Source organism: Prosopis cineraria, unplaced genomic scaffold (assembly GCF_029017545.1).
Source record: "Prosopis cineraria cultivar Desert tree isolate PC_DT_omini unplaced genomic scaffold, ASM2901754v1 PC11, whole genome shotgun sequence".
In the NCBI taxonomy this organism is placed as follows: Eukaryota; Viridiplantae; Streptophyta; class Magnoliopsida; order Fabales; family Fabaceae; genus Prosopis; species Prosopis cineraria.
This window is the reverse complement of record NW_026555342.1, coordinates 266,531-279,539: the sequence shown is the minus strand read 5'-3', so window position 1 is coordinate 279,539 and position 13,009 is coordinate 266,531. Positions and strand designations below refer to the sequence as shown.

Below are 13,009 nucleotides of genomic sequence, written 5' to 3'. Positions count from 1 at the left end.
CATTTATCAAATGGCTTCAACAGTCCAGTGGTGCCATAATTTTTTGGGATTGGGCTATCGGGGTGCCAAGTTATTGGTAGGGCATAGTTTTTTTTTAAATTAAAATAAGGGTATTTTAGTAATTAAACATAAAATATATTTAAAATAAAAATATTTGATATTTGGAGGTAGTTTGTTAATTTCATGGAACATTATAATATTTAGAATCCTTATGAGAGATTTGGAGTAATTTTTTTGTTAAATTAAAATTATTTTTTATAGAGAAATAATTAAAATGCCCTTCAATTAATTTTTTATAACAACCAAAGTTCCAAATAAAAAACATTATTAAAACAACAAGTAAGGTTATAATTTTAATAACTTTAATTCATGTTGTTATAAAATAATGTTGAATGTATCAAATGTGAATTGTAACAAGTTCATATACAATTTTAACTTGTTATAAAAGTTAACAAATAATATTATATAAAGATTTTAGTAATTTTTTTTACAAAACATAATTTCAGTTTAATTTCATAATTGTTCGGGACTTATTGCAAATAAAATCACGTCAATGGTCCTGTAATCAAATTCTCCTTTTAAATTTTCCGATTTTTGTTTCAGTTACTCGTCCAGTCTTTATTTAGCGCTGCGTCAGCCAACAAGGGGCTTCCCAGGAAAGTGAAATCCTAAAATCCAAAGCTTTCAATATTTTTCCGTTCTGTCGTCACAGATTGTGTTCCTATAATTTGTTTCACTGTATACACTATGTAGCATCCCTTCACTCACACTCTTCCTAGGGTTAGCAAGTTTCACAGGGGGAAAAGCTTTTATTTCTAGTGAATTTCTGGTGATTCTGCTCTAGTCTCTGTATTCTTGTTCGGAAAAGAAGAAAAACTTGAACATATTTCCCACCGAGGGTGTATCATATAGGTGATTGTTTCTTGGAACATGGGTACTATGAATCCACAGCCACTGCAATTACGGCCTTTCGAGGACGGAGAACTACAGCTGGTGCAGGTTCCCATGCAGGTGGATGGTGTCGAAGATGGGTTAAATGCTCAATGTGTTAATGGACGTCGTGACGAGGTCAGTGATGTGGTGGAAGAAACTCGAGTGAGTTCTGGCTTACCGGGGACAAATGGTTGTGCTTTCAAGTCTCGAACCAGTGAACTTACCATTTCGTTTGAAGGCGAGGTCTATGTTTTCCCAGCGGTTACGCCAGAAAAGGTTCGATTTTATTACTTCCTCTATTATGATTTCTTTAGGTTCTTATCGCAGACTGATTGTCAGGAAATCATTCAAGTATTTTGCTTTCATTTTTTTTTAAAATGTAGAATCTTCAAATTTTGATGAGAAAACCACCTATTCTATAATTCGTGACAAAGAGGTGCCATTTTCTTGTCTTCCCCGCCTTCTTTTTCTTTCTTTATTTCTTTTTTTTTAATTTGGTTTATAAAGAGATGGCTTCCCCAGTTCATGCCCTGGTATCTGACCGGTTACGGTATCTGTTTGCCGAGTGTGTTTGCTTCATTAAGGTAAAAAAACTACATCAAATGGAAAGGAGGATAGTGGGCAAGTGGTGTAGATTAGTATTTTGTATTAAAAATGAGAAATGCACAGAACCTTTTTTGAGGCTGAAGAATGTTATACCTATTATCGCTAGCAGGTGACAAAATTTGCAGGGCTCTACCCTCGTGAATCCTCCATTGGGGGGCGGGGGCGGGGGCGGGGGCGGGGAGGGGAATTGGAGAAGAGGGTTGGGGCTAGGGTGGGTGGCTCTAGTGGAATATACACATCTAGTTATTTCTTGGTTTTTTTGTGAATGATCCCCTTATTGGTTTGGGATTAACCTGATCTTGTAAGATCTATATGGATTCTAGGTTCCAAATGTTTGATCTTTAATTTGCTCATATGCATAACCATGGACCTTTTGTAAGCAAAAACAGCCAAGGATAGACATGAAACTTTAGGTTTTATTTTATAAAACAAACTTTGGTCTATAGTCCTTGTCCTTTGTCTTAAGTTGACAGTTAAGAAGTTATTGGATATTATTGGGTTGATGATCCCTGTTATCTGATTTACAGGTACAGGCTGTATTGTTATTGTTGGGAGGGTGTGAGATACCCAGCCCCTGTAGTGTCCCCAGCACCGAGCTTTTGCTACAACAGAACTATCAGAACATGAGGGTATTCCAGTCAAAACAACTTTTTTTTTTAAAATAAATTTTATCACTTTTTTTCCCCTTAAAATTATCATTAGGTGTTCTGCTACTAATGTGTCAGGGAATTAATGATACTTCTCGGGGTTCAAAGCTTTCACGGAGGTTTGCATCCCTTGTTAGGTTTCGTGAAAAGCGAAAAGAGAGATGTTTTGAGAAAAAAATTCGGTACAGCTGCCGTAAAGAAGTTGCACAGAGGTAGGGTGCAGGTAGTTGGAAATTGTGATTCTGTTTCTGTGTGCTGTTTGGATAGCTATAACCTTCGCTAATTGTTCAATTTGGCTGATAGTTGCTCTTAAATTATTAATTGCTGTTGTGAGGATTTCATATTTGTTGGATGGAGGAAAAGGAGTGCTTTTGAGTCAAGTATTTGTTTGTTTAATGTAACACATGGGTTGGCTTGAAAAAGTACACCTTTTAGTATATCTACCAACTTGCACTTACTTTTTACAGTGTTTAAAAAATCAGTCCAGATTGGCTGGTTCAATCAGTTGGACCGGGAATTGGTCCTTTGTCTGGTTCAGATGAAACCCTATAACTGGACTATGACAGAAGTGGTCAAAGGCTGGAAAAACTAGTCAAAAGCTGGCTAAACCAGTCAAAATCAGACCGGTTCAAGATATGAAAACCAGCCCAATTCTAAAAATAAAATAAAATAAAAAGAAAAAGGAAAAAAGAAAACACTTGACAAAATTTTTAAAACTTTGGGCTAAGAGTTGTCATTTCTGCAAAAAATAACTCAACCTATTTTCACGTATAGTGTGCCTTACCCTCCCTCTCCTTTTATAACCGCTTATCACTCCTTCTCCTTGACTGATTTTTTCATCTGCTTCTCAATTTCAAAGTGTTGCATAGCAGTTTCTCTCTTTTTATTTGATCTTTTTCAATTTTTTTCTGTTTATCTCTCAAATTGTTTTTGTTCATGTAAGGACATATTTTTAATCCATGTTATTCCAATTATTTAATTATATATTTTCTTTCAAACTTTATCTTTTTAATTTAATTTTAATGTGGCTCTCAAAAGTGCTTGATTTCAAAGACTTTAAGAATAATTTTGAGGATAAAACGTGAAAACATACATATTATTCATCATTAGTCTCATGGTCACATCTTTTGTGTTTATTTGTTGTTAACCACTACCAAGAGGACTCTCTTCCACCATTTGGATGCATATATTGATTCTTCAAATATAATCAAATCATAATTATAACATATATTAAAATTAACTTGTTAACTAATTTCATATATTATTTGAGAGTTGAGTTTACATCTTTAAAAATAAGGTTCAAATTATTATTAATATTTTACTGATGTTGAATATTTTTTTGTTTCTTGTATATTTTTTATCATATAAAGCTAAAAATATATCAATTCAATTACAATCGATTCGACCACGGTAAGACCATTGAATCATGAAATGGTCCAATTTTTAACCTTGGCTAGTTCAATGACTAGTCTAGTTTTAAAACCTTGCTTTTTACTTCTTTTCATGAATGATGAACAAGTATTGTACAAATTGACTTATAGTATGAGATACATAGATGCATAACATGAGCTTATGCATTGAGTTCATTAAACTTAAGCCAGATACAATTGGAGTTGTAAGAGGTCAATTGAGTTTCAAGAAGCATGGACAATACATGGACATGAACACTGTGAACAAGTCCTTTTTTATGTGTCCATGCTTCATGTGAACCACATTTGGGCCCAAAATGAGGATTCTTTGAGCAGGCTTGGCTGATTTCAATCTTTCAATATTGAAGTATTCTCACCCAGTTTTGCGTACTCTCACACGCTCATGTAAGAAGTGTTTTATGTGATTCAAGTTGATAGTTTTGTTAATGATTAGTGTTGTGTGACTGAGTATTTTTGCACGCATGTCATACAGCATATGACTATTCTGGCATTGGGAATGAGTATAAGTATTAGAAATTATTCATTATTGACATTATGGTTCTCTGTTCATAGAGGCCACTGTTCTGGAAACTTATAGCATTTGATTGTCTAATAGGATGCATCGCAAGAATGGACAGTTTGCATCATCAAAGGAATGTGACAGTTCTGCTGCTGAAAACTGGGACTCTAGCAACGGTGCTGCTTGTTCAGAATCTAAGTGAGTATTAAGCTATGATTCTTTTAATAGGAAGTTTTAAGCTATGGTTTTGATTGTATTAGACTTAAGGGCATAGCAGTTATTTTTCTTAAACTGTTACATGTTTGTGTCAATCTGGTTTTTATTCTGTTGGACCTGTGTTGTCAAGTGAACGTAAATGCCAGCATTGTGGAATTAGTGAAAAGTCTACTCCAGCAATGCGGCGAGGACCAGCTGGTCCAAGATCTCTCTGCAATGCTTGTGGGCTTATGTGGGCAAATAAGGTAGTTTGTTAATACATCTTTCTCAGTTTAGTGTTGAATTTTGTTTCAAGTCATTGTTTGTAGCTTGTACTGCTCTCCAGAATAGATGTAGCATAATCATATCTCAACCTATTGATTTTTTTTTGGGCATAAAATTCTGTTTGGTACTCTAGTCTGACACATGGGTGGAGCCTGGAATTTTTATGGTCTTGCTAACTTTAAGAATAGTTTGTTGTGCCATGGTTGAAGTGTGTAGTGATTTTCTCATGTGCTTTTAATTGATCCACTATACATGGCAAGTAATGTAATTTCTTCTCTCTTTTACACATTGAAGTTTGGAAGGAGGATGTGGGTTGTCAGCTTGATAAATTTATCTATGGCATCTTTTTTATTCTGCCTGACCTGACAAGTAATGTTGTCGTTTTTCCATTTGTTGTGGCTATCAACCTACTTACCGTATGATGTTATGGTTTTGGAAAAGCCATAGGTGTTCATTATGGATTTCTGAACTTCAATGCCTATGCTAGAGTGGTGTATCACATTCCAAGTAGTTTCATTTTATCATCTTGCAAAAAGTGTTTAGGGTCATCTGATGAGATTATTTATGATGATTTATTTGCCTCATTGCTTTGAAGGGGACTCTAAGAGATCTCAGCAAAGCAGGAAAGGTCACTTCTTTGGATCAAAATGAACTGGTATACATTCTTGATATTTATTTTGCTCTTTTACATATCATTATTATTGGTAATAAATCACAGCTAGGCCCAGTTTACGTTACTGAATCCACCCCCCAGTCCCCTTTGTGTAGCTTATTGATTTAGAACCATGTGCTCTGGAGTTGGACACTCTTTACCGGAGTTCAATATCTAACTTCATGATTTGTAGGTGCCGGCTTTCTTTTATATCATCTATTCTCAATAGGAAGTAGTTCTGGTTATTTATCTACATTGTATTTTTGAATTCTTGAAGTGAAGCAGTTCTTCTGGCATTTCCAAGTCTGATAATGTTGTCTTTATTTTTAGGATGCTTCAGCTGAGAGAAAGCCTTCCGATACCAAACCGAGAAAATTCCTGTCCTGCGCGGAATGATGAAGTGTGTTTTATGGGAACTTTTCTGTAGCAAATCAATTAAGTTATTGTTGATGTACAAAATTAAATATGATGATTACTCTGTTTGCTTCTTGTAATTTTTATTTCCTTAGGACATTGATGGTCCCCAGTAAAATCAGGTGAACATTTTGATGTGGGACAAGGAATCAAAAAGGGGTAGGGGAAGAAGAAAGACAAAGCATGATAAAGGAAACAACTTAAGATAAACGAAAGCCTAATAAAGGAAACAAAACACATTAATAAAAAAAAAAAAAAATTTTCCAAGTTTTCAATCACATGTGGTAGGAGCATTTGCACTAAGGACCATGATGATATGGATCTTTGTCATAACATGGATTTTCATTCTAGATGGTGCTGATTCTTTATTACGTGGTTTAAATTATTTCTAATTGCATGACATAACTCTTATTCCTGATCTGAGCATCTTTCCACTGGATCTCGAGTTCCTCAACTTCTCTTTGCATGTAACAGGGAAGCCCCAAGGAGACTAAGCCTGATCTGTTGGAATCCAGACAATCACCCAAGATGTCGAATGAGCAGGTTATCTTGATTTTGGATTACTATTTTATTTTATTTTATTTTTTACTTTTTTTTTCCATCACCAAATTGGTATGAATATTATGATTATGGATTCTGAATCAGACTATTGTGGGAAATTCAGGCTTATTTGCTGATGTTGGATGGCCAAAATGTAGTTTTCCTTTACTAGATAATGTAAACATGTGAAAGCTAATAATTGGATCCAATCATCAAACCGTAATTGTTAAAGAGCAATATGCTCAGCTTCTTTGGAGATAATCAAATGGTGTACGGGATCCTTGCCAACCTGAACACGATCAATTTCTATGAATTACAACTTATCATAGCCCCTATAAATTTAGGAACTTGTAACAATATAGAGGAATGTTGGAAGATTAGGAACTCAACCTTATGGGTGCAAGTCACTTGTACAAGTGCATAGTGTGGGAGTGAACTTGTTCATGTAATAGTTATGTATAATCTTAATATGCATATGGAGGGACTAAGGGCCTGTTTATTTTTAAGATTAAAAAAAGTGACTTTAGTTAGGCTAAACATGAGAAAGTTGTTGGTAGTTGATGGATACCTAAGTGTGATGGAGAACTTCATCACAAAATTTAGCTATTGAGGTGGGAGAATCCAATTGAACATTCCATGCTACTCAATTTGGGATTTGGTATTCCACAGTATCAAGTCTCTATCAATTGGCTCCCCATGGAAAAGCCAATGCCCTGAAGGTTGCATTTCATGACACTTAACTCATCATCCTGTCGGTAAAATTCCTTCATGGATAGCCCTTTCTAGAACTGCCAACAATTAAGTTGTGATACCAATTGATGGTACCTAAGTGGGATGGAAAACCTTGCCTAAAAAGTTAGCTATTGAGGAGGAAAACCAACCCATTTAAATAACTCATTGAACATTCCATATTACTTAATATGGGGCTTGGTATTCCAAACTACCAAGTCTCCATTAGTAGTATGGGGGAGTTGTTTAGAGAATTTAAACTAAACACACAAGGGATGTGTTGGAAAAAGCTTATTTTGATAAGCTATTTGGAATATTACAACATCAATCCTTATCCCACTAGGCAGTATATGGAATAGCTTATAAAAAAGGCTCAAAATAGATTTTCTTCCCCCAGCAAAGCCTTCATAATTAGCTTAATGTTTTCCCAACAACCCAACTGTTAAACATAACTAAAATCACTTTTTTCTTTAATTTTAAACAAACTGGCCTTAATTCATGTGTCTCGGCATACCTATTGTTTTAATTGGTCTGGTTCATCGTTTCATCTTTTTTTTTTTTAATTAAATGCATGAGACGAGTGTCTAGTGTTGACCATAATGTCATTGTCATTAAATTGAATTCTTTGATTTACAGTATACACTTGAAACTGCTGAAGCAGTTACTGACAACTTATCCATCCAAGTGGAGAACCTTGCTGTTAATCTGCATGAGGAGGTATTATCTTTGTTTATTTTTCCTTTTGAAGAAATGACGAAGGATCTTAACTCTCAGAAGATCCATAGGAAAAAAATAATGGGGGGGCACAAATATGGAACATGAGATGTACCAGCCTCAAATAATTACAGGCCATGAGTCTCTAATATGCTTTTTCCTAATACCTTTTGTAATGCCCCACCTTCCTAAACTTCAATTTTTTTTTTTTGGGATCATTGGCTTTTACGTGAAATAAAAGACATTTTAATATCTTGAAGTCTCGAAACGGTGGGGTTTTGTATTTTTTACAATTTTTCAAAGATAAAAGTGTGTAATTTTGATATTTTTCTTTAAAAATTAATAAAAAGTACAAAACCCTACCATTTCAACACCTCAAAATATCAAAATGTCTCTTGTTTTATGTAGAAGTCAATAATAAAAAAAAAAAATAATAAAAGTGAAGTTGGGGAAGGTGGGACATTATAAAGGGCATTAAGGAAAGGCATGTTAGAGGCTCTTAGTCTGATTATTACTAGATCATTACAACTTTTAGGTAAACAAAGCCAATTTTTTGGCCATTTAGCCATTTTTAAAGGTTCATTTAAGCATGTCATGTATACTTTTTTGGCAAGAACTTTCACCAAAATACTTAAAATGCTCCTTTATAATAAAGCTTGGTCTACTTAAAGTCTAATCTGTCATTGAACATTTTTTTGACAATCTATGCACTTGCGGATTACAGGATACTCTTGAAGATCTCGCCGATGCATCTGGAACAGAATTTGAGATTCCTACAGGTTTTGATGAGCAGGTACATTGTTCACTAACTTGTGATGTACGAAGGACAGATACATAAAAAAGCACAGTAAACATCATGTCGTGTTTGATACACGTCGCAAACACCTATATTTTGTCCTGATGCAGTGTCTAGTTTCCATTGTTTCTCCTATCTATGTCAATCTCTGGACATTTTAGCTTTTGATCAAATTTAGGTGACTAAGTGTGTTTCTCCAATGTGAAGTCAAATACACCCCAAACCATATGGTATACGTGGGTTTAAAGCCTTGTATATCAGTTACCTGTTCTGTTGAAGTTCATAAACACAGTACTGACTTACAGATTGACATTGATGATTCCAACTTGACCTACTGGTTATGAGGCAGAGATATTGCCATGCCATGCAACACCAAACGAAGGTCTAACAGGGTTTTTCTCGATGATGACAAGCGCGCGGTGCCGTTTCAAGCTAACTTTGCACTTCCAGGGATGTTTTCTGTTTTATATGACAATTTCTGGAAGAACAATGGAATATATTGTATACATGCTGTTTTCTTACATATGAGAGTTTCTGTATATCCTCCCATCTGTATTGGATTTAATTATTATAATAATGTGAATATTATAGTTTTTGCCCCTAACTTTGCCTCCATTGCTCAAGGGTGATGTTTTGACGTTTTCTTTATGAATAAGTTACCTACTAGATGGGAGAAGGGAGAGGGAGATATAAAGAAGTATATATTGTACTCGATATGAACAGAAGGAAAATTGATGTAACAGAAATTGTTCAAATTCAAAGAAAATATTGTGCATAACAAGAGAACGATGCCAATTTTTTTTTTTGATGATTTTACAGTTTATATGAAATATTGATGTTGATTGAATGATAATGATTGATAATTAATTAACGGCTGGTTTAAAAAAAATAATTAATTAACGAGAATAACAGTATGGTTTGATTTTGTAGCATGAACAATTTTTAACATGTTAAAATTTTTCAAAATTAAAGTTCTTCTCAAAGAAAAAAGGAACTAGTTGCCATCATGATTTTAAATTTATCATCCTTTTTTCATAAAAATTATGACATTATCTTCTTGGCAATATAAAAATGTTATATTTGTTATTTTGCCCAGAAAAAAAAGATTCTTATCATATCAAAAGTATCAAACGAAAAGTATGAATTCAGGAGAAAAAATCTTATGATTTCTAAGTTTTTTTCCCCCCACGAAGTCAAAACTTGGGTTCTACCTCACTTGTAACTTTAGACCATTAAGATCTGCAATTTTAATTCAAAAAAAGATATAATGAGTGCAAGGCAAATTATTATTGATTACTTGTAAATAATGCGTCAAAGGTATGATAGGTTGCAAAACATACTATTTTCGCCAGTCATGAGTCTCCATGTGCATCAGCAACCAATGAAGAGAAAGACACGTACGGTTGGTGTAAGGCAAATTGTTGACCTTTTTTTCTTTTGAATGAAAATTAGATTCAATAATCATTAGAGATTAATTGTGCGTCACAGAAGTATGAGACTCTATCAGCTCCTCCTCTACAATCTGCTGGCAGTAGGGGGGAGGATGTTCAAAACCTCTATAGCCTCCTAAGTTAATAGGGGCATTCCTAGCAAAGGAGTGGGCACCGAAATTCCCTTCCCTACAATTGAAGTGCAAGTAAACTAATCTTATTCCAAAGACTAAAAAACGAGCATGGTCGATGACATCCCTACAAGGATGCCAGGATACATTAGCTCCCGTGATCAAGTTAATAGATTCAGTACAGTCAGAGAACAATCTAATTTTAGTGAAGCCTAGTTGGAAACATAGCTCTAGTCCTTGAATGATTCCCATAATTTTAGTGATAGTAGGAGGTAGATTCCCCAGATTGGAATTGAAGCCAGCCACCCATTTAGCATTATTTCACGAATGACCCCTCCATAAGTTGACATTCCATCTCTACATGAGCCATTAGTGTCAAGCCTAACTTCATCTTATCCTGGTTTATCCAAAAAGAGTAGCCCAGGGGATAGACTTTGTGGAGTTCTGGCCTGCTTTATACTTGAGATTCCATGAAACCCAGTCTTCTTGAGTTAGGTTGCAGAAATCTCCCCATAAATCTTGTTTGACCAAGTTACTCCACTTGTCTCGTGCATGGGGGCAATCTTTGAGAAGATACATAACATCTTGTTGTGGACAACCTAAAGTGCACTGATCATTAGATTGCAATCCATGGGCAGCTCAAATTGTCACTGTGTGCGGTTTGTTCTTAGCAATAAGCCATGAGTGTAGCTTGATTTTCTTCGAACCCTGCCACCTCCAAATTTTACTCAAAAATGCGTCTACAGCGGGGGGAGTACCTACAAAAAGAAATTTATAGGTAGTGTTAATAGAAAAATTATCATCCGAGGATGGCTTCCAGATAAAGGTATCCTCTCCTCTCTCAAATCTCGGTGATGAGTGCGAGCAATGCGAGATATTACATGATTAGGCAGCCAGGTATTCATATTACCCAAGTCCCATAGACCCTGAGGATTGACAAAATCAGCAATGTTACTATCAAGATCAAAGAGAAGTTCAATGCAAGTTAAGCTAATGAAGCATCCAAAGGGGTCTATGACTCATTCCAGAACATTGTACCAATCCCATTGCCAATTTTTTAACCCAAGCCTCTTTCAAAATGTCCTTAACAAGAGCATATACTTCTCCAAGTTAAAGAGTTATTGGTTTTTCTCTCCACCATAGGGATCACATTTCCTCCACATTTGTATTTTGTTTTGGGAAAACATAATTCTTGATCCCTACACTTTGCACACCTTTTGCTATTAATTCTTGCACTTTTTTTTTAGGTATGTTAGGTCCTTTCACTTTAATTTTTTATTGTTTTAGGTCTCTTCATGAACAAAGTGTAGGGATCTTGGAGAGGCCTAAAACAAGAAAAAATTAAACTATAGGAATTTAAAACATTGAAAAAAAGTACAGGGATTATAGGGACCTAAAACAATGAAAAACTAAAGTGTAGGGATTGAAAATAGAAAAAAAAAGTGCAGGGACCAATTGCAAAATGCGAGCAAAAAGTAGGGACCCAAAACTATGTTTTTTCTTTTGTTTTTAAGACTTAGACCCATATACTCTTCTCATCTACAAGGAGCTTCGAGCAAAGTTTGGAAATGAATGCCTTGTTCTGTGTTGAAAGATCTTTTACTCCAAGTCCACCTTGTTTCTTATCAATGAGTAGATCTTTCTAAACCAAGAGATGAACTTTACTCTTATTGTCATTATCCCCCTAATAAAATTTTCTACACTCTATCTCTATGTTAGAAACAAGTTTCTTAGGAAGGAGGATTGTTTGTATAAAGTAGCTTGGTAAAGCATAAATCACATCATTAATCAACACAATATGCCCTGCCATAAATAAGAACTTTCTCTTCCAACCTATCATTCTGGCTTTGGCCTTATCAAGAATAGGTGTAAACAAGCTATAGATGGCTCTCTAATGTAGGATGCCAAGATATTTCCCAAGGTCCCCTATCAACATAACTTCCAGTCTCTTACTTAAATCTAGGGCTCTATTGAAGTGAAGATTCCTTAAACAACACATTCTAGTCTTATGTCTTTTCATCTTTTGTCCTAAGAAAACATAGAATTTCTCAACATACTCATTAAAAACTTCCACATGATTAGAAGAGGCCTTCACAAAGAGCACAAGATCATCTACAAAGAAAAAGATGTGTGAGGTTTGGCCCATCCAGGGATAACTTGATAGGCTTCCATCTTCCAAGTTCACTTCGTCCAGGATGATATGATTAAGTTTCTTCATACATAGGATGAACAAGTAAGGGGATCTAGAATCACCTTGCCCAATTCCCCTTAATGAATAAATGTAGGTGAAGGGCTACCATTCTAGAGAACTTCAAAATTGGCAGATCTTATACATTCCATTATAACATTATAGAGATTGTCTTGGAATCCTAGTTCCCTTAGAGTATTCTAAACAAAGAACCAATTGATCTTGTGATAAGCTTTTTCTAGGTCTACCTTGATTACTGTAAAGCCTTTACTTTTTTTCCTTGATCTTTAGGGACTAGATAATATTAACCTCTAGAATTTCATGTCATTTGAGCACATTTTTCTTAAATTCTAATATATTTTGGCTTAATTATTTATATTTTAATTGCCTCAAATTGGAAAAATTTGTATCTTGCTTTTGGTTTGCACATTTATTTTTAATTCAATATTTTTAGGCTAATTTTGTGTTATTTTGGTTTAAGGTCTGATTAGATGTATTTCAGAACCTTTGTTAGTGCTTTTGGATGAAGAAATCAAGTGCACGAAGGCCAAGTTTCGTTAACAGCGAAAACCATGTAAAATTACTAAAGTTATCCTAAAGTCATGACTTTTGTTCATGATTTTCACTACTGTTATCCAAACCCTTTATTTTATTTATCTGAAAATGCTTCGGTATGATGTATATATGATGAGAGCTCAACTCATAATGCATTCCACACATTTGAATATACTTTGGGAGTTTAATTGTGTTAGGGTTTGAGTTTTGGATGAGTTGGGTCCAAGAGTTGAAGTTTTGAAGACATTTGAAGCTCCATTTTTTT

The 13,009-nt window shown here is 34.8% G+C and overlaps 1 protein-coding gene across 1 annotated transcript; it reads left to right on the top strand.

The window, feature by feature from the left end:
• The first annotated feature begins 619 nt into the window (after positions 1-619).
• LOC129285893 (GATA transcription factor 24-like) lies at positions 620-9,044 on the top strand. The gene is made up of 11 exons (XM_054921855.1): positions 620-1,209; positions 2,067-2,168; positions 2,265-2,398; positions 4,212-4,313; positions 4,462-4,576; positions 5,191-5,263; positions 5,610-5,647; positions 6,136-6,204; positions 7,567-7,647; positions 8,369-8,437; positions 8,746-9,044. The coding sequence occupies exons 1-11, from the start codon at positions 931-933 to the stop codon at positions 8,782-8,784; spliced, it is 1,101 nt and encodes a 366-aa protein (XP_054777830.1). The 5' UTR covers positions 620-930; the 3' UTR covers positions 8,785-9,044.
• The last annotated feature ends 3,965 nt before the right edge of the window (positions 9,045-13,009 follow it).